Source organism: Diospyros lotus, chromosome 11, assembly GCF_014633365.1.
Source record: "Diospyros lotus cultivar Yz01 chromosome 11, ASM1463336v1, whole genome shotgun sequence".
Taxonomy (NCBI): Eukaryota; Viridiplantae; Streptophyta; class Magnoliopsida; order Ericales; family Ebenaceae; genus Diospyros; species Diospyros lotus.
In genome coordinates this window covers 28,735,266-28,762,840 of record NC_068348.1, presented here as the reverse complement: position 1 = coordinate 28,762,840, position 27,575 = coordinate 28,735,266, and the positions used below count along the sequence as shown (strand labels likewise).

The following is a 27,575-nucleotide window of genomic DNA, read 5'->3' as shown; positions in this document are numbered from 1 at the left end:
TTCAATTTTGTGTGTTTTCTATTGATTTTCTTTGATTTTTTTTTTTCATTTATTCATTTAATCGGTTTGGTTCTGTTTATATGGTTTAGATTCGATTTTTTTAATTATCGATTAGTTTAATTTTTTTATTTAATCGGTCGATTCAGTTTAATCGATTAGTTCAATTTATACCATTTGCACACTCCTAGTTGAAAAAAATGAGAGAAAAAGAGAAGAAAGAGTTGGGTTTAGTGTTTGGGGCAATGATCTTGACACGATAATGCAAGGGGTAGGGGTTTATGCTCTTTTCTGATTTTGTTCACGTCGATCAAACTATTATTAGCAACAAAACAATATCCGATGAATGTAACATAATAATTGGGTTAGTGTTCGTTAATAGAAGTGTGGGTAGAAAAAGAGAGTGAGAGGGGAAGAGACAACCCAAGTTGAAAACCCCAACACCAATAAAAAAATCAACTCTCAAAACCCAATCGAAGAAATTGAAATCCCCCAACTCCAAATAGAAATTGATACTAGAAACCCCAATTAGTGTTTGCTCTATGCGTCACTGACGATAAAAAGGATTGAACCCCACTGGTTTTATTGAATTGAGGTTCCTTTACTGGAGACAGAAATGGGGTAGCAAGGGAGAGAAGAGAAAAATGAAAAACAATAAGATAAAGAACAACAACTCACATTTTAAATCAATCGATGAAAATACAAAAATTATATATATACACAAAGAGAGAAGGATGGCAGGGGTAACATAGACACTGACCATGAGTTGTGGGCTATCATCGACCATGGTTTGAAGGTTGAATTGAGATAGAACGAGGAGAAAAAAAAAAAATGATTGAGAAGAAAGAAAGAAGGATAAAAAAGATTGATATTTATTTAAAAATTAATTGCATCGAACAGACAAACAAAAAATTAAGAAGGAGAGAGATATCGAAATTGTTATGTTATTTATGTTAGACAACATAACGTTTGTCCGATACAAATAAAATCAGATAAAGAGCGTGGACCTTATTCTCTCCCTCTTATATGTTCATTGTGGGCAGGAGAATATTTTTCAACAGGAGATATGAAAGTTTTCAAATTTCAAAATATAAGAATAATTTAATTATTTTAAAATATTTAATAGAAGTTAACTAATAATAAGCCCCAAAACATTATATAATATTAAAGTAAAAAAAAAAATACTTGTTATATTTGTTTGAATATAAAATAATATTATCTATAATTATGGGGCCTACATCATTAGCTGTTGACAGACCCTGATTGAAGCACCCTTAATTTATTAAATTATTAAAATCTTACAAAATTGAATGATCTAAGAATCAATTGAAATTAGTGATCTAAAGATCACATCTTATTTCAAATTAGCAAATTGAACCCATGAATGTGATACTTTACAAACATGCTTCATTTATTGGATGATATTAATTAGTATTTTAAATTACTTATTGAGGTGTAATAAATATATTTTATTTGTATATAATGTATATTTGTTATATTTAATTTTAAATTTAAAACAATTTTATCAATACAATATATTTTTTTTTAAAAATGTGTTTTATCACCAATCATTAATAAAAATATATGAGAGTTGAAATATATATTATCTAAAAATCATACTAAAGAACACAAAATATATTATTTTTTAAATTAATTTTTAATTGTATGAATGGGACAAGAATATATATATATATATATATTTGGTGGAAGAGTATATATATTTGGTGGAAGAGAAAGAGAGAGAGAGAAGTAACGGGCACACATCAATGATTTGAGGCAAAATTGTGGAGGGTTTCGGCGGAAATGGATATCGCGATGGAAGGTTCTTGGAGCAGTGGATCCTAAACAACAGCGCATCGAGATCAAGTCTTCATCTCAGGTGAGCCCCAATTAGCCTTCATTCATTTGACTTAAAACCCTTAACAATCCCAAAGGAAAGATTAGATGAGAACCCTTCTTCTTCTTACTAACAGACAACGGATTGTTGGTTGAGTTTTCACTTTTCTTGCTGCTCATGTAGCATTCATCCGTAAGAAGCTTCACCTTCAGCTTCTATGGATCAATGAAATGTGCAAGAAGAAAAGAGGTATTTGTTGTTTTTGTTTTTGTTTTTGTCAGCAACCACCACTCCACGGAGTGCTAACTGTTCATGATGGAGAATCAATCTCCAGTCTTTGTTATCCTTCTGGATGGAGGACCCGAGGATCCAGCCATTTTGAGCATAAACCACCGTGCTGTTGGATTGGAACACCCAACTGTTGCTTCATTGAATTTGGGTTGGTAAGTTGGTGTGATTTTAGAAGCCAGGACAGTATTAAAAAAATGGGTCCTTCTTTAGTGAGCAAATGCGTGGACCTCAATATGCCACAGAAACTAAATATAATGATTTTAGAATAACTAGTACTCTGAAGGTTGCCAAACCAAGCAAAAATAGGGTGTTTGAGCATGTTCGTACTAAAAGCTTGCGCCACCTTTGTATCCAAGAGCTTGACCTTGACTCATTTATCCAAATGAACCAGAATTGAGGTTGAGCTTGAATTAACTCACAAAATTGAGCTATTTTTTGAACTAGCCGCTTAATATTTCATTTTTATAAAGCATGAATACTGATTCATTGGTTTGGAACATTAAAACTTTAGCTAGAAAAGTTAAAAATATGAAACCAAGAGATCTAGAAAGATTTCACATAAGAACTTGATAAAAGGAGGGACCTTGGTTTTAATTACGTCCTTATTCATGAGCCTCCCCAAGCGAAGTTAGGGAAGCTTAATTATCAAATAAACTTCAAAATTTAGCTTAGCAAGCGTTATGTTTCATAAGGTTATTGGGAACATCTTGATTTGTTTGTAGCCTGTGGGCAACAAAATAGTTGATACCAGTGCATGTATAGGTCATAGCTTAAGAAAACAATTGTCTAAAGGGCATCTGTAATGAATGAACTCTCCACTTTGCGAGAGTTGAAGAGGGGATCCTTTTTATTAGCTATCAATGACTTCCTATTCATGAAGACAACCTTACTATTATTGCTATTAAAGCTCGCCCTCTCAAGGGACACTTACCTATTTTTGTATGGAAAGGTGTAGAACTGTATATCGATGTTGCATTGTTTGTCTCATTAGCATTATTATTATTTTTTTCTGTTGAAAAATGAATAGGGATGCCATATCACTTATGAGGGTTGTAATCGAACCAAATCGAGCTTTGCTGAGCTCAAGCTTGGCTCACAAGTCAATTTCTAGGCTCAAGCTCACCAGCAGGCTCAGGCTCGCCAAAATATGTTTTTTTACTTGAACCAAATTTTCTATTTTGCTTTATTATATATACATATATTATATTGTGTTAAATGATTAAATTAATATATATATAATAATTTTAAACATATTCAAATTAATTATATTATTATAATAATTTAAAACTTGATAACTTTATGTTAAATAATATATTTATAAAACTATAAATAAATGTATTAATGTATTTATAAACGAGGTTGTTCACAAGCTATTTAAGAATTTCTAATCCAGTATGTTTACGAGTCTCTAATCGACCCTATTAATATTTATGAACTTCTAATTGAACATGTTCACGGGTTTTAACAAGCCGAGCTTTACCGAACTCAACTTCGACTCATTTACAAATCGAGATTCAAAGTTAGGTTGAAGTTCGACTCGTTTACCTTAACGAACAAACTCAAACGAGGTTTTGTCAAGCTGAACACCGAGTTGCTCGTGAACAACTTGGCTCATTTGCAACCCTGCTTCTAAAGTCTTTTTTGGTTACTTTCAAGTAGCCTGCTTTGTTGATTTAACTATTGAAAAGTGAAAACCACTTTATCATATTTACAAACATGCTTATAAAAGTTAACAATTATATTTAATAAGAATGCTGTTCATAGTTTTTATTTTTTGCTGGATAGTATGAGGTGATTGTAGGCAATCCTACTTGGACGTGAGCATAACAACCTCTTTATTAGCCAAGATATAAGAAGAGGTATGGGATACATTTGAGCCATATCCTGACCCCCTACCCCATTAAATCCAAGTAGGGGCCATCATCATTAATTGCATCTTATTCTAACTAATTTAGAGTTGGTGGCATGGTGTTCATAATATCAATTGACTTCTAAAAGTTACATTAATAATACAAATCCATGCAAAAGATCAATGTGGCAAAATTGTACTCCAATTGACCCTCTTGACTTGACACAACCGTCAAGCGAGGGAATGATAAGATCAAGTTCCAAGAAGGTCTAAGTAAGGAAAATATAAACCGGCGAAACCAACCAAACCAAACCGACCCAAACTTCCGTACATTGATCTCCGCCAAGCAGCAGTCTAGTATGGTATGGGAAATTAAAAGTCAGCCAAAATGATTTGGTTTCAGTTTAATCCTTCAGTAAACTGAAGTCCAAACCGATTGACCGCAGTTTTGTTGTCAGCTATAAAACCGCAGTTTTGTTGTCAACTACAAAATCAGAAAGTGTTGTTGGTTTTATAAAAGCTTCAGTCGAAACGTGTACAGCTCAAAACAACTCAGAAAGTTTTGTTGGTTTCTCAAGCTTTGGTTTTCTTGAGTCACGCTGTTCTCGCCTTCTCATTTCTCCTTTCCTCATTTGGTTTTCTGTCTGTCAGTCTTTTTGCCTGACCAAGATCTGGAAGTGAGTCTACACAGGTTTAATGTGAAGGCGATGGAAAGCTCCATTGCCTGTGCTCAGATTACTCTGTTCTTTTCTTTGGTGGGTACTATTCTTCCACTCTTTCTTTCTCTTGTGATTAGGCTTTGTCTCCAACTTCCCAATACTCTTTTGCGATTCCACAATTTACACACAAAATGAATGAACAAAAAAAATTAGGGTTTGAACCCAGATGTCCAGATTTGAAAATGAGTTTTAGATCTGAGTACAATCTGGATCTGAAAATGAACCCAGATCTGAAATGAGGCGTGCTTCTTGGCCAATTGTTTATGACAGAAATCTTCACATATTCAGATTTCAGACTTTGTTGTGTTATTTGCTAGATTCTGGCACATGTGTCCTTTGGTTATAACACCTTTGCATCACGTTTGCATTTTGGGGAGATATGAATGAGAATTGAACTTCAATATCTTGTGTTTTCCTGGCACATTACACTTTACAATTTCTGTTGGTAGTTAATGGGCACTGTCTTGGAGGTTCAAGGTTTCTGGTTATTATTATTATCTTTCCCTGTCCCCATGACAATAATCAATAAGCTGTGATGGATTCAGGTTTGCAGGTGGCATTCTGTTGTTTCTGAAAATAGGGAACTTTGATAAATTTGTTTCTTTATTTATGGAATTCAATAACATTGTTGCCATGGATCTTTCTAGGCTATTTCTATTCCTTTTTAGTTGTTGCTATAAACTTCCCAAACTGCTATTCTATGAATTGGTTGGTTTCAAGCACATGGTTGGTTTTGGTCTGGGAGGTAGGCAAACTATAGGCCGTGTGTTTGATTTAGAACACTTTTCAAACTGCCCACCACCCACCCCTAGTCCCAAGTCATCTTATGGGTGCAAGGGATGAGATGTGTTCCTCTGACCACTATTGCTAGTATTAATAGACCTCAGACCACTGGTCTAACCATCTTGATGGTAAAGCTCTCTCTCTATATATGTGTGTTGCTGTGGGTGTGTATGTGTGTGTGTTTTGCTAGAAAGCTCTTTATATTTTCAATGCTAAATAAAGCCTGCCATCTTGTAGTGACATACGCACCATAGATGAGCTTTTCCATAGTGCTAAGATTTGGCCATAATTTTCCATGAGCTAAAGAAATCTAGTTGATGCTTGGGAGGATCATACCTATGTCCTCGTGTGGGAGAATGTGTCTAGTTTTCTGCCAAGTATTTTAATAAAAAAATGAAAGAATGTTCTAAATCTTTGATGCTCTTGGTGGGCAGGTCGTTCTTGCCTTTGCTGAGTGGTACAGTTTTTTATTTTTTGTTTCTTTATTTCTTTATCTTGGTTTGACACCTCTCTCTGGAACATAGTGTTGCACACAAACCAGTGAATACTATAATGGGGAAATAATTTTCCCCAGTGCAATGGGGTGGCAGCCTAACTGCACAATTGGCCAACAATCTTATTAAAGATGATCATTTATTGAGCAATTAGATATCAAAAAATAAAATCAATCTCTGGCTGATGAAGCCCTGACCTTTGTATCCTTTTATGTTTGCCTTTTGGAATTCTTGCCTTTCTATCTTTTTAGGGGATTGGGAGGGGACTACTTTATCTATCTAGGATTAGTCCCACACAACAAAGCAGTATCCAAATTGCCGAGTCCAAAAGTGATGCAATTTTATGTAACAATAGATAAGTTCCAGGGATCTTGCTTTCATGATTTCTCTCCTCTTCTTTTCTTTTTTTCCTTTCTAGAGATGCAAATCTGGGTTGTTAATAACATTATAAAAGTAGATATCAGAATGGCCCTCTCCTTGATTCATTTTTTTACTTTTGTGTGCCAGGAAATTCAATAAAAACCACTACCCAAGGAGTGTGATACTTTGTCATAATGGCTAGTGACTTGCAAAAAGGTTGTGCAAAGAAAATGCAAGGCTCAACTTTAGACATGATCAGTGGCCTCCCTCACAACGTGATAGAAGAGATTCTAATGCGCATGCCAATACAGGATGCAGTGAAGACAAGTGTTCTCTCAAAGAAATGGAGGTTTGCTTGGGTGACACTTCCCCGGCTTGTATTTGATGATGCATTCTACATAGAATCAAGGAGAACACTGGAAATGCTTATGATGACTATTGGTCGAGTTCTACTCCAACACCGTGGACCAATACTCAAGTTTGAACTATCCTTATCAGAACTGGAAAGTTGTCCTATGATGGATCAACTGATACTTTTTTTGTCAAAAAATGGTATCCAGGAATTCATCCTTCAATTGCCAGCTGCAGTTTCTCCGACAGGTGGACGTTATAGTTTGTCATCCTCAATTTTTTCATGTCTACAGCTTAAGCATTTGAAACTACGTAATTGCCTTTTCAATCCTCCTCTGGGATTTGAAGGATTTAGCGGGCTCCTTTCCTTGGAGCTTGAGGAAGTTTCTATTACTTCTGAGGTCATCTCCAGTTTGATCTCCACTTGCCCACTACTTGAAGAGCTGAGACTTGTGAATTGCACCAGCTTCGGTTACCTTGAAGTTATTGCACCTAATCTTACATGCTTAAATTTTGAGGGCCGTTTTGATGCCATATGCTACAAAAATACCCCCCACCTTGCTAGAGTTACAGTTTTTTTGTTCGATTCTGTTATTGGGGAAGACATATCTAAGTGGGTTGCGTTTTTTTCTGGTCTACCTGCCATTGAGTTTTTGGAGTTGAACTATGGTTGTTTTGAGGTAACACTATATAAGTTTATTTTAGCATGTTATTCATTTATTAATTTCCTGTTTGAGGCAGAGTTGAGGTTGCCATGTTTATTTATTTTCCTGTCCTGCTGCCAGTTGATTTCTGCAGGTCGCATACCAAGAAGACTTGCAATTAACTTGACCCATCTCAAGATTCTCAAGTTGTTTGCTATGTATCTAGAGGATGCCAATGAGGTCTCAAGTGTTCTTTGTTTAATTAGAAGCGCCCCAAACTTGGAAAAAATTGTAATTTTGGTAAATACTGACAAGGTCATGTTTCCTGTGTTTATAATGTACCTTATCAGTCTTCTGGTTGAGACTATGGTTCCTTCTTTGCAGGCATATACTGATGATGAATTTGAAGTTGATGAACCTGTTCTAAAACCTTTAGAAGAGCAAGGATGGTGGGATATCTCTTTAAATCGGCTTCGGGAAGTGGAATTGCAACCAACATCAGACAAAGGGTTTCAATTGGAGTTCATTAAGGTTCTGTTAGCCACATCACCCGTCCTGGAGAAAATGGTTATTGATCTAAGTTCGTTGCCGTTTCTTGAAACAAATAGGTTCTTGAAAGAGGTGGCACAATTTGAGCGCTTATCACCTCTAGCAGAAGTCTCTTATGACGCAATTTAGGTGACATGATTATCTCCTCTTTCACCAGCGATTGTTTCCGTGAGGTAGGATGATGATCCTTTTTTTTATGTTGCTGTTTATTATTGCCTTGCGTTCCTGTGTTCCTAGGTTTACATTTGGGTATATGCAATTTCTACTTCACCTACCATGTTCATCTTACCCACCAGAGAATTCCTATGGTATATATTCAGGTTTTAGCTGTCCAGTGACACAATTTGAGCCGGAAAAGATGCTAATGAAGAGGACTTCCTAATATTTGTTGAAGTGTAGGTCAAGATATTAGCAAAAATGCCAATAGCATGGTTAAGGAAAAAGTCTCTCCCTTTGGTTAATTTATTTGCATGATTTGGTGAAAATTCAAAGACTGGTTTTAGGGAGGAGCCAAAATGTATTAGTATCACTGGTTCAAATTTGAGATAGGATGACAAAAGCGGGGTTGAAGAGAATTGGGAAGAACTTATAGGAGGTGGGGAACAATTATTAAATCTATTGAAAGTTTGTCAACCAAAAAAAAGATTCAAGGTCTGTTGAAGCAAGCTGATGCTTCGGCTGATCCAGAATAGGGAGTGTGCTTTCAAGCAATTTTGACAGGTTATAGAGTGTTAGATAGCGTCACTGATAGGCCAAAGTGTAACACCAAAGGTCCTCACCCCCAAAAGGGCCAACTAAAGGTGGCTTATACCCAAGACGTCCCCAGTGGATTGCCAATGTGGGATTGGGCCATGGCAAACTCCCCTCCCTTTAATCTCTGGCATCCTTGGTAGGCCAAAAATTTCATATCTCAATTTGACCTAAGTCAGATTTAAAACACTTTCCTAACCTGCACCCTATGATGAATGTAATTTCTCTATTGATAGTATATCGAAAATTGTACGTGTGTTGTGTATATATACACATAGAGGATTTAATTATATTGCTAAATTTGGAAATTCCTGAGAATCTATAATCACCCTAATCAAAGGAATAATCAATGAGATTTGAAAGCTTTATATTCTCCTAGCTATACATTGCCTAAAATAGGAGGATATAAGATTTTGACACTCCCCCTCAAGCCGGGGAATATAGGTTTATCTTTCCCAGCTTGCCAACAATCTTATGGAATGTTTGACTAGATAACCCCTTAATGAGAACATCAGCAAGCTAATCCTTGGATGAGACATACGGTGTGCAAATTAATCCATTGTCAAGGTTTTCTTTTGTAAAGTGTCAGTCTACTTCTACATGTTTAGTCCGATCATGTTAAACATAATTGTGAACAATGCTAATGGCTGACTTGTTGTCACAATACTATTCCATAGGACCTTCCCACTTATTCCTAAGATCTTCTAGTATTATCTTGAGCCAAAGTAGCTTGTAAATACCCAGTGCCATAGACCTAAACTCAGCTTCCGTACTTGATCTGACCACTACTAGTTGTTTCTTGCTCTTCCATGTGACCAAATTTCTTCCAACAAAGGTGTAGTAATCTAAAGTTGATCTCCTATCAACTATGGAACCTGCATAGTAAGCATCCGTGTAGGCTTCAAGACTAAGACTTGTACGCTTCTTGAACAGAATTCCTTTACCCATATGGGTCTTCAAGTATTGAATAATGTGATATACTACATGAAGATGTGTTCTCTTGGGATTGTGCATAATTGGCTAACTATTTTGACTGCATAAGTTATGTCTGGTTGAGTGTGTGATAAATAAATTAGTTTCCCAACAAGTCTCTAATACATTCCTTGATTTATTGGCTCATCATCAACGGCTTCACCGAGTTTGTGGTCAACCTTAATTGGCGTGTCTGCAAGCTTGCATCCTATTTGCTTAGTCTCATTAAGTAAGTCAAGAATATATTTTTGCTGTGACATGAAGATTCCTTCTCTTTCTTGACCGTGCCACCTTTATTCCGAAGAAGTACCTTAATCATCCCATATCCTTAATTCAAATTCCTTAGACATGCATTCTCTCAGGTATTTTTCTTCCTTCTCGTCATTATTAGTAACAATAATATTATCCACACAAACTAGAAGCATAGTCATTCCCCCTAACTCTGTGTGTTTCACAAACAAGGTGTGGTCCCTTTGACTTTGTCGATATCTAATCGACAACATTGCTTTTGTAAATCTACCAAACCAAGCCCTAGGGGACTGTTTTAATCCATAAAGAGCCTTCTTGAGTCTACATACCTTATTCTTCGTATCAGTGTCAAATCTCGAAGGGTAGACCATGTAAATTTCCTCTTCTAGATTCCCATGTAGAAAGGTGTTCTTCACATCAAACTAGAACAAATTCCAATCAAAATTTGATGCCAACAATAGCAAGACTCTCACGGTATTCATCTTAGCCACTGGTGCAAATGTGTCTTGATTGTCAACACCATACATTTGGTTGTAACCCTTTGCAACTAGCTGGGGAGAGACTGGTGCAAATGTGTCTTGATAGTCAACACCATACATTTGGTTGTAACCCTTTGCAACTAGCTGGGCCCTGTATCTCTCCAGAGATTCATTTGCCTTGTATTTTACGGAAAACATCCATTTGTAACCCACTGGGTCTTTTCCTCTCAGTAAATCAACCACCTTCCATGTTTTGATTTTCTCTGGTGCATCCATTTCCACTTTCATGGCATGTCTCCACTCCTCACTCTCTAGTGCCTCAAACACGATCTGTGGTATCTTGATTGAGTTAAGATGGATGAGGAAGTTTTTGTGTGAAGGTGACATTCTATTAAGAGTCACAAAATGGGACAAAGGGTGGCTTGTGCACTTCTAGCTACCTTTTCGGAGGGCATCAAGATCCTACTTCCTATTATGGGATTCTCAAAGGGGAAATCATGGTTAGAATCAATAACAAGAGGAGTTGAAGTACTAACCTCTGTGATTACTCCAAGGTCGGGATTTGGTTTAGGCAGTTGAGCGTGCTTCGGTGAAGCCATGGTACCCTTTCTTCTCGAATAGACCGACTCAATAGGCGGAGAAAGAACTTGAAGAGAAGGTCATGTGATCAGTTGCATCAGAATCAATTATCCATGAAGTGGGTTGCCTGGAATTTGAAGCACTACAACCATGAAAGGCGAGAGACATACTTGACTACGCAAATGAGCAAACATCGGGGTTGTTTGAGGATGTAGTTAGAGTCTCGAAAAAGGAATTCAACCTTTTGATATCTTATTTGTAAAGTCTCATTGTGCTAGAGGATTCTTGAGATCCCAACTCCTCCTTTGATTGAGGCAGCTCTTTTGACTAGGATAGATTGACCTGCCCCTTCCGTTGTCCACCATATCCATGATCAGCTTCTTGGGGTCTGCCACAAAGCTTATAGCATTCATCCTTGACATGCCCCTTCTTTTTGTAGTAATTGCTCACGAGATGAGACCGGTTATTTGGCTTAGAATCAGACCGTTTACTTGCTGGTAGCAGAGCAGTTTGTCACAACCCAAGAGTTATTAGAATAGCTATGCTGTATTTCTTTTACTTTAATTGTTGCACCTATATTCCAGCTATCAATTCTGTTAGAATTAGAAAGGCCACATGTGAGGCCTTAGGAAAAGGACAAAATAGTTTGTTGTAACTGCTGGAGGGGGGGATGATCTGCTACATCTACACCCGCGCCAAGTAGCACCTATATGTATTCATCCCATTCCATGGGAGAAGGCATGCTGAAAATTGATATTGAATCTCTGATTTTTCTCTCTACATTTCTCTCTAATTCTCCATCTCGTTTCTCTCTATTACTCTCTCCCTTTCTACTAATTTTTCCCCCCCATTTCTGCTCCATTTCCTTCTCCAATCATTCTGTTATCAGTTCTATTTCAATTATGACTTCTTCCCCAATTCAATTCCTCCCCATTTACTTCTTAAACCTGTTATGAACCCTAGGTTCATGACAAATGGTATCAGAGCAGTCGTCCTCGGCTATGAGTTTAGAAATTCAATAGTGTCCGATCCGATTTGGAGGTAATCTAGCTAGAGTCGAAGAGAGCAACGGTTCTTGGCTGTGGTTCCAATTCGTTTCGAAGGCTGCTGAAATCAATTTCAGTGATTAAACGGAATAAGCGAGTTCAAGTATTCCAGCGTGCTTGGAGGGTATCTTGGCGGATGATTAATTCTCAGCCTTCGTGATTGCAGTAGATTTGAGTTGGAATATTGAAGACGAGTCCGCCATGACTCTCGATCGCAAATTTAGGAAGCGTGGGTTGCGCTAGGGTTGATTAACGTATTAGAGTGGCGCCAACTGAGTAACAGAACCGATTAAGGAAGGTGAGCAACCCAGCCGTTTGTGGATAGGCAGAAGTTCCGAGGTGATAGCAAGTCCGCTGGTGTTGATGCGAACAGCTAGGAGGTCGCGATTTGGACTTGGGAGTGTGGCGACTGTCCAAGGCGAGCGTGAGTCCGTTGAAGGTGAAGCAGACGGCCTAGGCGTGTGCGACTGAAGCGGAAGATAGGTTGCAGGAGCTTTGTTGGAGTTGACGGCAGGGGCGAGGAAGGTGTCGCGACCATTATCAAACGCGACTAGTGGGTAGGTAGAACCAGAGGAGGATTCGCGACTAGAGAGAATGACTGGTACGGGAGATCCGTTGAAGTTGGCAACGTGGACGGCATTAGAGGCAACGCAAACTGAGAAGCCCTCGCGATTGGTGTGGGAGTCCATCAGAGGTGGTGACACAGACAGCCAGGAGGGCCAGCAACAACAGAAACGGTGGTGTTGGTCGGTAGTTAATATCCAAACAAGCGAGCACCCTCAGTTCGGAATTGGACGGCGCAGCAGGTGAGTGACCCTCGGCCAATAATTTCGGTAATTATTATATGGAAATCGGGAGCAACAGGTTGAATTCGGCTGAGATTTTTAGTGATTCAAAGCAGCAGAGTTGATTAATTTAGTTAGGTGAAGGCATAGCAGCTATTTTGGAGTCAATTGATTTTCTGGAGGCTGTTTATCCGTTGCGTTAGTTAGCTTTAATTGGCAACTCAGTTGTAGATCAGAGTGGTGCAGCGGATTCGGCGGGTTTCATGTGGGAAGTGGACTCCTTCAGCTTATCCAGCTCGTTGGTTGTCGGTGCTTGAGGCTGTGAGCAAAGGGAAACAAAGGCAGCCAAGGGGAGCAGTGCATACATGGAGCAAATGAGCCCTAAATGGCAGCAAAAGAATGCTTCATTTTCAGCTGGAATGGAGCTTCAATGGTAGCCAAAGAATGTTACATTTTCAGTTGACCAGAAGCATCAAATTTGGGAAAAGAAGTTTGAGAATGAGACTAGCCGAAGGGACAAAGGAACTAGTAGTGGGTTTGATGAAGAGTGCAAGGAATTCGGTCGAATGTTTTGCGAGAAGTTGCAAGAGTTTGCAATGATACTATCTAAGGAGTATCATTACAATTTTTCCGCCGAATACTTTGATGACTATCATGGAAGTTTTAATAAGGAGGAGTTTCTTAAAATGGAGAAGCCGAAGGAGAAGACAAGAAGGTGGGAAACTGATTCATCACTGACTTCCGAGTATGTGCTTGGGTATTTTGAATTAGGCAGCAATATCAAAAAGGATGTTGGCAGCATCAGAGATGATATTGGTGATGGATTACATCCTTCGAAGGGAACTTGTCATGAACAGATAGATAGGGCAGCCAATGTAGAGGGGTCATTTGATATTGCTGAAAAAGAAGTCCAAATAGAGGGGAATTGCAGCCAACAAAAGGGAAAAGAAGTTCTCGATGGTGATGTTTTTGGGATTCTGCAACAAGAGTAGTCCAACTTTAAGGAAGAAGGGGAAGAGGAAGAAGATGAGGAAGAAAAAAGTGAGGAAAAGGGATTCGAGGATGACACTCAATCAATTGACAGCCTCTCAAGCACTCTTACTAGTGCTAAGACACTTGGCCAGGTGTCAATCATTGAGCAATCGTTGGTTGGAAGTGAAGTTGCAGCATCTCCTAATGTTAATGCTCACAAACAGCCTTGGTATGAGTATTCAAGGAAAGAATACAAACCTCCATTGCTGCATTTTGAGGCTGCTGTTGATATTTCTGCAGCAAAACATGGCTGTGGGTTGAATGGGGATATAGTAACAGCAACAATGGCTGTAGATCTGCCCTTCTTACTTGTATTGGACGGTGATGAAGTTTTCCCTACTGAAATTTTGGGCCAATTTATGCTTGGATTTGATCTTGTAAACTTAATAACGAAGAAGAAGAAGCCTAGAAGGAGAAAGAAAGAAAGAAAGAAAGAAGAATTAAACAGATGGAGAAAGTGGGCATTGGTTGAAGAAACAATAGCTCGGTTGTAATAAGTTTCTTGGGGACAAGAAACTTTTCAAGGAGAGGGAATTGTCACAACCCAAGAGTAATTAGAATAGCTATGCTGTATTTCTTTTACTTTAATTGTTGTACCTATATTCCAGCTATCAATTCTGTTAGAATTAGAAAGGCCACATGTGAGGCCTTAGGAAAAGGACAAAATAGTTTGTTGTAACTGCTGGAGGGGGGGATAATCTGCTGCATCCACACCCACGCCAAGCAGCACCTATATGTATTCATCCCATTCAATGGGAGAAGGCATGCTGAAAATTGATATTGAATCTCTGATTTTTCTCTTTACATTTCTCTCTAATTCTCCTATTCGTTTCTCTCTATTACTTTCTCCCTTTCTACTGATATCTTCCCCCCATTTCTGCTCCATTTCCTTCTCCAATCATTCTGTTATCAGTTCTATTTCAATTATGACTTCTTCCCCAATTCAATTCCTCCCCAATTACTTCTTAAACCTGTTATGAACCCTAGGTTCATGATACAGTTCACTTGTCTTGTCCTTGTTGCCCCATATGGTTAGTGTTGATCCTTCCACTCCTTGGTCTATAAGTGTCACATTCCTTTGACTCTCCTCTGCCCAGATGGCTATGATCTCATTCAGCGATGGCAGTTCTTCCTTACCAAAAATCTGCACCCGAGCTTGATCGAATTCAGGTTTGAGCCCAGCCAAGAAATCGTAAATACGATCATTTTCTATAAATTGTTGTAAAGTGGCAGCATCCTCTTGGTCTTTCATTGGAAGGGAACGATAGTGATCCATGCAATAGGTTCTTCAACAAATTTGTATACACTATGACAGAAAGGTTACCTTGTTTGGTAGCCATCAGTTTGACGTTAATTTCATAAATCTGGGCTTAGTCATTCTTCTTGGAGTATGCTTATGATAGGCAACCTATAACATTCCACTGCCAAAGACTTAAGCAATAAGGACGTAATAAGAATTGAAATAGGAGAAAGCCAATTGGTGCATGTGTAGACTAACAAATTCAATTAAGGGGTAGAATGGGAAGAGCAAAGAAGGGGGGGGGGGGTTGTTTCGGAGAGGGTGGGCGAGCTAGAGCGGAGGTTGGAGACTTACCAGCAACAAATAGAGGGGAGGATGGATGGTCTGCAAGCGGGAATGGACTTGCTTAAGACCGAGTTTCAGAGGATGCAAGGAATTGAGAAGAGTTTAGCAACGGTACTTGAACAGTTTAACTTGTTGGCGGAGAAGTGGGGAGAGTAGGAGAGGGGGCGAAAGGGGAAACGGGGAGAGGAGGACATACCGGCGGACCCGTCCCTTACCATGGTTGGCTCGCCAGCATAGGGGGAACGTAGCTGCGAGGTTGGAACAGAGGATAAAGCTCCTTGGAGGCAAGATGGTAGAAGTCGGCAACTGGAGATGTCGATCTTCGAAAGGGGCGACCTTGACGGGTGGGTTTTTAGGGTCGAGAGATACTTCACCATCAACCAATTGATGGAGGCTGAGAAATTAGACTCAGTAGCTCTCTGTTTTGATGGGCCTACACTCACCTGGTTTCAATGGGAACAAAGGCGGTGTAGAGTCAGGAGTTGGGAGGAGTTGACGATCCATCTACGTAGACGATTCTGGTCTTCGCAGAGATCAATGGAGGAGAGGCTCTTGGCCCACAGGCAAGAGGACTCCATGCGGGAGTACCACCTTCTCTTTGAGACGTTGGAGGCCCCGGTGGGCGAAGTTTCGGAGGCCATACTGGAGGGCCTCTTTGTTAATGGGTTGAAGCCAGAAATCAAGGCAGAGGTTAGGATGTTACAGCCATCGGGTCTATCGCAAATCATGGAGACAGCCTAGCGAATTGAAGACAAGATTCACATACTCCAAGCCCAAGTGGGTCCTGGACCACCTGGGAACCCTATAACAGTTTCCTGTTTTTCACTTTGAGGACAAGGTGAGTTCTGTGGGGGCAGTATTGATAGGCAACCCATAACATTCCACTACCAAAGACCTAAGCAATAAGGACAGAATAGGAATTGAAATAGGAGAAGGCCAATTGGTGCAGACTAACAAATTCAGTTAAGGGGTAGAATGGGAAGAGCGGGGGGGGGGGGGGGGGGCATTTGAGGGCAACGTATTCCTATAAATAGAAAAGCAAATGGAGTAGAAGGGGGGGGGGGGATATTTTGGTGAATATAGAGGGAGAGCGTGGACCTCTCGAATGTTCACTTTTATTTCATTTTTTTAATTTCAGCCTTGTAATTCCTTTCAATTATTAGTATCCTATCAGCTTGTTGGACGGTCTCTCAAATCTCCTTTGCATTAGAGAGAAACATACATGTATCATTGATTTTTGGCTCCATTGCATTCCATATCCATGCCATAACCATCGATTCTTGTTCATCCCATGCTTTGAACTTGGGATCATCGGATTTAGGTCCCGTATCAAGTAGGTGGCTGAGCTTTCCCTTCCTTTTGAGGAATTTAGGAACCAATTGTCACCACTTCAGATAGTTCCTTCCATTCCATCTATACGAGGCATGGAGATTTTGTAACTCTCCTGAGGATGGATGGTTGGTTGGGTGATCAGTTAAAATGGGATTTGTGGGACTGCTGATGCCAGAGGATGAGTGGTTAGACATAATGGCACAGGGAGATTAGTCTGTTGAAATCGGAAGGAGGTTCTGACAGTAACAACTGCCGACGTCAACTGGTGGCTTGGATGAGAATGGTACCAAGGATGGCAGTGACAACACAGGCTGGTAAGATTGGAATGTAAACCAGATGAATCTCGCGAACAAGGCTCGCACGACTATCTACCATCCAAGGCTATTGAACTCACTGACCAAGGCTGATGATCATCGATTTGGCTCAAATGTTCATGTCGCTCAATGCCTGACACAGACGAGTCAGGTAGGTTGGGATGCTATCAGAATCGAGCCGGGTGTACTGTGCCGGCATGGACTTAACGTCAGAGTGCTTTTGTCCGCTGAACTTCTGGTGGGCAGAACCTGTGGCTGTGGCAATCAGTTTCGACAAAGGGAACCTATAGAAACCCTTCGATAGACGAGGGCAAATTAGCTAGCAATGAAGGCCAGTGAGACTATAGGTGTCAAAAGGGCCGGCCCGGCCCACGGCCCCCCTACAAAGGGGCCGGGCCAGCCCGTGGGCTAGAGGGCCGGGCCGGGCCCTTAGCCCACAGGGCCTAACGGGCCGGGCCCGGTGGGCCCGGCCTTTTTTTTTTTCTTTTTTTTTTTAAATATTTTTTTTAAAAATAATACATATAATATATACATATATAAAAATTAATTTGTTTCTTTTTAAAATATTTTCTATCTTAATTCTTAAGTTTTAAATATTATTTCATTAATTTATATGCCTTATAATTTTTCTTGTGAATTGATATGAAAAATAATGTACATATAAAAAGGAGAATGTTTATTTATAATTTAAATATATAAAAAATTTAACTTAAAAATTTTAAATAAATTAATTGATGGTTATTATTTATATATATTGCGAAATTAAATTTTTTAATATCCAATATCAATAATTACTAAATAATAACAAAATTAAAAAAAAAATGAGTAAGAGCCTTCCTGGCCCATAAGGGCTTCATGGGCCCGGCCCGTAAGGGCCCAACGGGCCACGGGCCGGGCCGGGCCGTGGGCCCATTTTCTTTGGCCCAGCCCGGCCCCCCAATGAGGGCCGGGCCGGGCCCGGTCCATATGAACAGTAACGGGCCGTGCCAAAGCCCGGCCCTTTTGACACCTCTAAGTGAGACAGAACAAGCTGTGGGATGGAGATGATGAAGGTTGAATAGACACCCTAGGAACTTGGCTCTGATACCATGCGACGAATGTAATCTCTCTATTAATTGTATATCGAAAACTGTACATGCATATATATACACATAGAGGATCTGATTACATTGCTAAATCTAGAAACTCCTAAGAATCTGCCATCACCCTAATCAAAGGAATAATCAATGAGATTTGAAAGCTGTATATTCTCCTAGCTATACATTGCCTAAATGAGGAGGATATAGGATCTTGACACACCCACACAATAGTAATCTTGGGTTAGCTGTAATACCACTTGTAACAACACGGGTCCTCACCAAAAAGTGCTTGCTGAAAGTGATTTATGGGACCAAGTTTCATACCCAATACCTTCCTGGTAGACTACCGATGTGGGATTGGATCGTGACAAAAAGTATGCATTCTCAAATGAGTATGAGGACATGAAGAATGGATGCTCTTATTTGAATGCAAGATTATTGTGCAGAAGAGCTGGGAATTTCAACAATACCATTGACAGTGAATATTGTGAAGACAATACAGTGGGCCATTGTGGGTAGGAAATAGAGATAGAGGAGAGCTAAAACATCTGAGACTTTTGTTGCAGATCATGCATCTGGTTTGGATATATCCCTCAATGATTTTGTGGGAATAATAAATCAGTGATTTTTGTAAAGCAAGAAGAGCTTTTATAAGGTCCTTTACTCGATAGCTTCTCAAATACCTTGTATTCTTATTGCATCACCTTTGAAGTTCCATTGTGTTTGAGATTTTAATTTTAACATCATGAACTTATTTAGAAGTAAAAACAACAACAATAATAAAATAACAACATGTCAAGTCTTTATCCCATCATGTGGGATCGGCTAACTTATTCAAAAGTAACAAGGTAGAAGTTTGAAAGTAAAGAGTTGGGGAAGTATCCTTCACAATAAACTAAAGACTCTTTTCTCTTGCCGTTAATGTTGAATTTTGGTGCAAGTAGACAGTTGCAGTAACTTTGTGAGCTTTAGACATTTGTACAAGGTGCTCTTTTTGATAAGATAAATTCATCTTCCAACACAACAACAACAACATTACTAGCATTTATCTCACTATGTGGGGTCGGCTACATGAATTCTAGACTTCTATATGGATTACGCCTCAACAGATAGTTTGTCTAGAATTCATATTTGGATCTGACTAGGTTTTACGCTGGTTGTCGGTTACCTAACGCAACCCTCCTCCTTTATCCAAGCTTGAGATCGGTAGTGGATAACATCCCATGACAGAGTAATGATGAAATGAAGTTTCAACACCATCTTCATATGGAGAAATTTCATGAGATGGTGGTGAATGAAGATAATTGATATAGTTGTGTTCCATCACTTAGTTGACATGGTGAAACCAACAAGTACAATATGAAAACACAACAGATAAATTCATCTTCCCTCAAAAAAAATAAATCTCTCCCATTTGAGTATTTTTTTTTTAATAAGAAAGACATCATTTAGGAGGCCACAAAAGAAGGAGACCCCTATATATGGAGTCCCTTTCGACTGTTTGTCCTAATATGTATCTGTGATTTTCCTTGCTGAACATGTCTTACCAACAACAATAAGATTTGAGCTTGATTTTTCTTTTTATGTGTTGCCTTGAGACATGAATACTACATTCTTTTTAGCATGTGCCATTTTAATATATATATATATATATATATATATATTGGCTATCTATTGAAGACCAATTCTTGAAATGAATGATAGTCCTTATGCATTTGTTTTTTTTTTTTTTTTTTTTGAATTTGAATGCTTGTTCTTTTCTTCTTTGGATGTTAGGCTTTCGTATGGGCTCATTTTGTTGGATTCTCCCTGTTTATAAGGAATTTTGTTACTTCCATTATATGCTTTTCTGTCTAATCCTTAACTTTTCCCTCAGCAGTCAAAGATGATAGTCATAACCTAGCAAAAAAATAATGATATATACACACCTATATATATTTATAAAGGCTCTGAGAGGAAGCATTCATCGCAGGGATCTGCTTGTTTACCTTCTAGATATTAAATTTTAAAGTAAACATCCCCTTTAAGTTGCAATAGTTATATGTAGGTAAAAGTACTTGATAGTCAGGTTGATCATATCCAAGACCATTATATCCTTCGATAGATAATTTCAAATTAAGCTTAAAAAAAGTGGTGCTCCACTTCATCAAGATGAATGGGTTGGTTTTGATGTTTTTATGAAAGTCTACATCTTTTGGTGTTCAAACTATGTGATTCATGTAGTAAGGAAGAGGAGGAAGAGGGGAAAGCGACAATATTTCTGAAAGACCTCTAGACTCATATTGGCCATCAAATTCTATAAAATTGTTCAGCTTTGCTAATGTTTCCTTGATTTTGTGTGAAACTATGGTGGATGGTGCCTTCACTAGTCTTACATTACGTGGCTCAATTGATCTTTGGTTACTCTGTACTAGAAAGGAGAGACTTCCTTGGCTATTTGTTGAAGTATTGGCTTAGCTAACTCAATCTCATTCCTTAAAGGGTCTATTTTGTATTAAGCCCTATGTTTGTTCCAGCTTGGCTAGGAACTTCGGGTAATTTCTAGTCATTCTATCTTTGCTGTTATTCATTATTGGAGAAGGTTATTGATCTTCTCTCTTGAGCCATGAATTACAATGGTGTCTTCTACTAATATAGAATTAAGCAGCTGCAACTGTTTTTATATTTTGAATTATTGCCTCTTAATCCTCCACCAACTAAAAAAGTAATTTGACTGCTAATGCTGTACCAGGTATTAGTCCTTGGGAGGGAAGATCTCAAGGTTTCTTGTATCTTAATCGTGCAAGGTGGTTAATTGCTAGCAGCAATGGCAATGGCGTAGATTACTTTCTCATCGTCGTCGAATTCTGGCATGCCAAAAGGTTCCAGAGAGAGCCCCTGACTACATCATGAGGGATCTCAAAATCTGTTGTTGTTGCTGTTTTCTCTCTGTTTGGAGAGCTCCTTTTCTGTTGTTGTTTCTAAATTCTTGTCCAAAGATTGTAGCAGAGTAGTCTGGTTTGTGACAAACTTGAGTTTGCCTTGTATTGCTGATAAACTCCTGTTGTGCTGAGATGAGAAAAACTTAATTTTATTAATTTAAATATAATTCTATTCTCTGGTTTTACTTTTCTGGGGCCATGCAAGCTGCAAATTTCATCTCCCTTCCAGTGCACACTTACACTACTAGAAGGAGAAATTTCACTTCCCCTCCTCTGCGTGCTGAGTGTTGATCTTATTTCAAAAGCTACCAACACATGTTCTTCTTACTGTTCTGTTCTTTAATTCAAAAATTAAGTAATTATCCTACAAATATATTAATTAACATTATCCTACAATTAAACAAAGTTTATAAAATAATTTTAGCTTAAATTTATGATAAAAATAAAATAAAACTTTAGATCAAATATTTAGATTATAAATTAAGAATAAAAAGTTACCCACGTATTTATAAAATAATTGAAATTATTCAAATAATAGAATCAATTGTTTTTAAATATTTAAAATTATTATTATTCTTACAAAAAAATGCATCAATTTTTTCGGCAAATAATTTTTTTTATCACAAATTAAATTGATTTTTCATTTTTTTGTGTGTGTCAAATAATCGATTCTTCTTACTGTTCGGTTCTTTAATAATTATTTTATCTAAATTTAATGCAAAATCTTAAAACTAGGAGCTTAAATGCTGCTAGACAATTTAGAAATAAAGAAAAAGTAAAATAAATAAAACGTCTAAGCTACTAGCAGAGGAAATAATTAAGGGAACTTACAAATTTTTTTTAATAATAATTAAGGGGGTGTTTGGTGCTCAGTTGGATAGTTTGATATGATTAACGGAGTTTTAACACTATATAGTTTATTTAATTACATGTTTGTTAAAAATTAAGAGTTTAAATGTTATTTTAATAGCATTTAGAAAAGTTCTCCTCATCTCTTCCCAAAACGATGTTATCAACTTATTTTATTGACTAAGTAATTTATGATTTTGCCTTTCAAAAACTCTAATATTTACAATTTTTTCTCTTCTTAAATATTACAACTCTCTCATCCTTAGGATCGCAAATGAGTTGAGCTGCTCATGAGTAGCTCGGTATTCGACTCGTTAAAAACTCATTTGAGTTCGTTTGTTATGATAAGTGAATCAAGTTTGAGTTTAACTTTAAAACTCAATTTGTAAACGAGTCGAACTTGAACTCTATAAAACTAAGTTTGGTAGTTCACAAGGTGGCTCAATTATAGATTTACGAGAATACTCGATTAGAGACTTGCAAGTATACTTGATTATAGGCTTGCAAATTGGTTTGTTTAGAAACAGCAAACTCGATTATTGGTTCATGAATAAATTTGTTTATAAATATATTAATAAATTTATTTATAATTTTATAAAAATATTATTTAATATAAAATTATTAAATTTTATATTATTATAATAATATCATTAATAAAATGTATTGATAATAAGATATGTTGTGATTTGAAAATTAATCAACTAATATATGAGTTTAATAAAATAATTATCATTTTAATAGAATAAGGAAATGTTTAGTTGAATAATGATCAATAAATATTATACTCGATTTATTTTTTCTTTTAATTAAATAAATTCTAAACATTTAAGGAATTAATTGATTATATATTTATTTTACTCGAATATATAATGGAATAAAATCAGTTGAATAATCAAATAATTAATCTACTAAGTGGTACATTAGTTGAGTAATTATAACTTTTAACCGATTAATAAATCTGTATTAAAATAACAAATTTATATAATTGTATCATTAATTGATTAAGAATAAATATTAATCAAGTAAAATTATAATTTACTCAGAATATCAAAAAGATTTACTCAAATAAGTGAATATTTCACTCGAATAATTTACTTGACTTAATCGTTACAGATACCTATTTTGTTAATACTTATTTTATTTATAAACAAAATTTATAAACTGACATGGTAGTATAAAATTTATAATAATTTTATTTAAAATCACTAATAATTCATAATAACTCTATCAAAAATTAATAATGATGATTAGAAGTATTATTAATTTTAAATAAGACTATTATGAATTATGTAGCACTACATCAATATATATACATAATATTGTCATGAAAATATAATAATTATTTAAAAGATATGATTTTTTTTACATATTTTGAGTAATATGCATAATAAAAACTTATTTATTTTATATATTATATGTTACAAAACACACAGATATCATACATTAATTTTTAAACAATACATTTTTATTATATTTTATTTTTTAAATTTAATTATTTATTATTAATTAATTTTATTATAATAAATATATTATAAAAAATATATATTTAATACTTTTTAACCATATATATGAATTATAAAAATTAATTAATCAATCAAAAGAATTAACTCAAGTATATATTATAATTCATCGTCTATATGCAGGTTTTTTGTTTAACTAATTTTTTTTGAGTATTTTAATATGATGTTATAATTATTATTTTTAGTTATCATAATATTTTTTAAAAAAAATTATAGAATAGAAAATAGTTAAAAAGTAAAAAAAAAAAGATAAATGTGATAAATAAATAAAATTATAAGGGTTGAAATAAAATAAATAAAGGTATATATAAAATTAGTTTATAATTTATATGATATAAGTAGTAAACCCTAGATTGAGGCATTTCCATTTGAATTGCAAATCTGCAAAGCAATTTCAGCCTGATGAAGGCTTGGAGCAGCTAGAGGGAGACCCCCCACCACCGCCGCCTCCTCGTCGGAGTGTCCGCTACTCTCGCCGCCGACCGCCGGTGCATACTCCATCTCTGCCGCCGCCTCTCTCTCCGTCGGCGCTTCGCCTCGCCTCTCTCGCCGCTCCGGCCGCCGCTTCTCCTCTAGCCGCCGACCGCCGCTGCATGCTCTGCTCTCGTCAAGGTATGATCGTGCTATTTTGGGACTTTTTGCTTATTTGTGATATCTGCTATTTTGGAACTCGAGCCCGAGCTCGGCTTGTCAACCGAATTGCCGAGCCGAGCTCGAGCTTAGGGATATACTTTAGCATTCCCCAGCTTTGTGGTGAGGTCTGAAATTGAAGGTTAGGTTCTCTGTATTTGTATTAGGATTTTTTTATTATGAGAATAGGGTTTTATGTGGTTCACTTGTGATTCCCAAATTTGATTGATAAATTACTTAAATGTACAATCAAATTTGATAATTTGATTTCAAAATCTCCAGATTAGCTCTGGATTTTGTTGTTTGTGGGAAAAGGTTGGTTTTATTTTCTTTGGAGAATGCTGTGATGTGGTTGGGACTTAGTTGGCTGTTACCATGGCATAAACGCATACAATTACACACACAAGGAACTAAATAAAAAATTTAGTTGATGGCATGCTTGCATTGCCTTATCACTTTATTTAGATGGCTGCGGGATATCATATCTGTCTGGGGGGTGGATCAATTGGTGTTCATTTGAATCTGTTTAACTTGATCCTTGTACATTTAAGCCTGGCCTATGATGTCTTGGATATTAATTTAATCACTTTAAGATTTCTCTGTCTCCCACCTTGTTTATTGGTTATGACATAGATGTTTATTGGTTATGATATAGATGGACAAAGGAAAGAAACAGATGAATAACGTTTCCAATAAGGGAAGAACCTCTGCTAAGTGGGATGACTGCACACATCTACAATTTATAGAGCTTGTAGAAAAAGAGATTCAGAAGGGAAATAGACCAGGATCATTTATAAATAAAGACGGGTGGAAAAATTTGGTAAAGAGTTTTAATCAAATAACAGGAAAATGTTATGTAAACAAACAATTGAAAAACCACTGGGATGCTATGAAGAAGGAATGGACCCTTTTTAAGCAAATGATGCGAGGAGAGTCAAGTGTGGGATGGGATGAAAGAAAGAAGACTATTGCGGTAGATAATGATTGGTGGGAACAAAAAATTAAGGTATTTCCATTTGTCCTCCATATGCATTGTTTGATATTTAATATAATTGATATAATAAATGACAATCAGTATGCATTTGTTGTTTGACAGGAAAATGAAAATTTTCGAAAATTCAAGAACAAAGACCTATCCATTATATGGTTTCGCTACGATGGCTTGTTCTCTGACGTTGCAACAACTGGGGAAAAGGCACAAGTCCCAAGTCAATATGAAGCTCCCACTAAACTTTCAAGTACTGATAAAGATGATGATGCATGTGACAACACTCAGGACATAAATGATCTTGGAAAGTCATTCGCCAGGCAGGATAGTCACAATGTTGTCATAACTGGTGACAATTTGTTTCCAGAACCAAGTTGGCAACAAGGGAGAACATCGGCTCCTAAAAAGGCTAGGAAGGAAAGGGTATCGAGTGCTGCCATGTTAATGACAAATATTGAAGATTTAATGCAGATATATTCCAAAAGCACAAATACTTCATACTCTGTTGGAGGACCATCAGAACCAAGCATTCCAGAATGCATGATTGTATTGCGGACTCTCCCCATTCAGATTGGGAGTTCATTGTGGAATTTTGCTTCCACCCTTTTCATCAAGGCCAGCATGAGGACTTGTTTCATGAGTCAACCAAATGACGAGGCACGTGTGTCTTGGTTGGAGTACCTCCATAAGAGGGACGAGGATAAGCGGCCTGGAATTTTCCTTAATTTATAGAAAGCCTCTCCATCTCGTTAAATTTCTGTTCGCCTTATCACCCATTCTAGAGAAAATGGTTATTCAGCCAATTTATGTTATGGATCATGGAAGATTGATGTTTTGGAAGGCGGTAACACAGTTTAGGCGTTTGTCACCTTTGGCAGAAGTTTTTTTGAAATTCAAGATGATGATGATGATCCAAGTTCAGACAACTGCAAATGGACATTCGCTCACTCCTATTTCTCTTTTGTGAAAGTTGCAACTTCCTTGGTATTTGGCCTAATTTTGAAAATTTTGTAGATATTTGGCCAAATACTTCATGTAATGGATGAATATTGAGACAAGAAATGCATTTTGCCTCTGTTTATTTTGGAAATTCAGCTTTTACATTCTTCTTTGAGCTGCTTATTTATTTTAGTGGGTTAGAATAGTTTTGATTGAGCTGTAAAAAGAGTTAGAATATAAGCCATTTTCAGCTGTAGAATTAGTTGTGTTACAACAATAAGGGTATTTCTTTTCTATTGAAATTTCATGAGTTCATTTATTTTAATGGATTAAAAGAGTTTTGATGGAGTTGTAGAAGAATTGAATGTGAATCATTTTTAATTGTGAAAACAGTTGGGTTAATAACAATAAAATTATTCTTTCATTGATCAATAAGTTGTGAGTTTGCATTGTACAAATAATCTATTTACAATAAAAGTAGAGAAAATATTATGTACAAATATACTTTTTTTAATCCCCATAAAACAAGGAGTCAAGTATACTTGAAAAGTTCAAAAAATCATTTTCAAGTGTGAACAGTCCAATGAATGTTGCTTAGAGTCTTAGAATAAATTAGGAATTAATATAGGGTTGTATTTTTTTTTTTCTAAATTTTAATTTCTGATGTCCAATTGTAAATACTTCGAAAACATATTTCTAACCCAAATCAGATTTAAAACACTTTCTTAATCTGCACCCACACAATAGTAATTTTAGGTTAATTCTAGTATCACTTGTAATAATATGGGTTCTCACCTCAAAAGTGTTTGGTAAAGGTAACTTATGAGTTTATGAGACGGAGTTACGTACTTGATAATTATTTCATACCAAGTGCTCTAATACCACATGTTCTTACTGTTCAGTTTTTTTAATAATTATTTTATCCAAATTTATTGCAAAATCTTGAAAGTAGGAGCTTAAATGCTGCTGGACAATTTAGAAAGAAAAAGAAAAATAAATAAAGCATCTAAGCTTCTGGCAGAGGAAATAATTAAATTGTGGCTTGTATTTACACTGCATTTTTCAGTCTTGAAGAGTGGTTCCTGGCTTCTTGCAAGTTTATCAGTATCCGGTTGTATATGCAACGCAAGTGTACTATTGTCTAGAGATATTATATTTTGAATTATATTTTTGTTAATCAAATAATGAGTCTGGCTTTGAACAAAATGCACTAACTACGAGACACTAAGAACAGATATTTATCTTGTAATGTTATTTATTTATTTTTGTTCTTCTTGACTAGTACCCACCAACCTTTATCTCCAAAGAGATTAATTTCAGCATAGGAAACTCCTTGACAGGCACGTATAAATTAAAATAATTTTTAGTTTCTAAACACTTTATATTAATTAGTTTTAGGACACTTTTATTAATTAAGGTTAATTATACTATACTTTGAAATATTTTTAAATAATATATATTTATATCTTTCTAACCAGTGTGATTAGATGCGCTAACATTGTGCTTTAATTTTAGGGCTAATAGCCTTATTTATGTTCAACTTTGAATTATTTTTTAATTTTATTTTATTTTAAGAATTAATTTAATTTGATCCTCATATTTTAATATTAATGAAAATTTTATTTTTAATTAACCTGACACACGATCCACCT

The 27,575-nt window shown here is 36.6% G+C and overlaps 2 protein-coding genes across 3 annotated transcripts; both read left to right on the top strand.

The window, feature by feature from the left end:
* The first annotated feature begins 1,732 nt into the window (after positions 1-1,732).
* LOC127812660 (F-box/FBD/LRR-repeat protein At1g13570-like) lies at positions 1,733-21,184 on the top strand. 2 transcript variants are annotated; one of them, XM_052353154.1, is made up of 5 exons: positions 1,733-1,876; positions 6,478-7,361; positions 7,467-7,625; positions 7,710-8,047; positions 20,808-21,184. In XM_052353154.1, the coding sequence occupies exons 2-4, from the start codon at positions 6,525-6,527 to the stop codon at positions 8,001-8,003; spliced, it is 1,290 nt and encodes a 429-aa protein (XP_052209114.1). In that variant the 5' UTR covers positions 1,733-1,876; positions 6,478-6,524; the 3' UTR covers positions 8,004-8,047; positions 20,808-21,184. The 2 variants fall into 2 exon arrangements, with proteins under 2 accessions (XP_052209114.1, XP_052209115.1); XM_052353155.1 differs by lacking the exon at positions 1,733-1,876 and adding an exon at positions 1,936-2,083.
* A 2,550-nt stretch (positions 21,185-23,734) lies between these two features.
* LOC127812663 (L10-interacting MYB domain-containing protein-like) lies at positions 23,735-26,074 on the top strand. The gene is made up of 3 exons (XM_052353158.1): positions 23,735-23,978; positions 24,652-25,002; positions 25,093-26,074. Exons 2-3 carry the CDS (start codon positions 24,652-24,654, stop codon positions 25,714-25,716), a joined length of 975 nt encoding a protein of 324 aa, XP_052209118.1. The 5' UTR covers positions 23,735-23,978; the 3' UTR covers positions 25,717-26,074.
* The last annotated feature ends 1,501 nt before the right edge of the window (positions 26,075-27,575 follow it).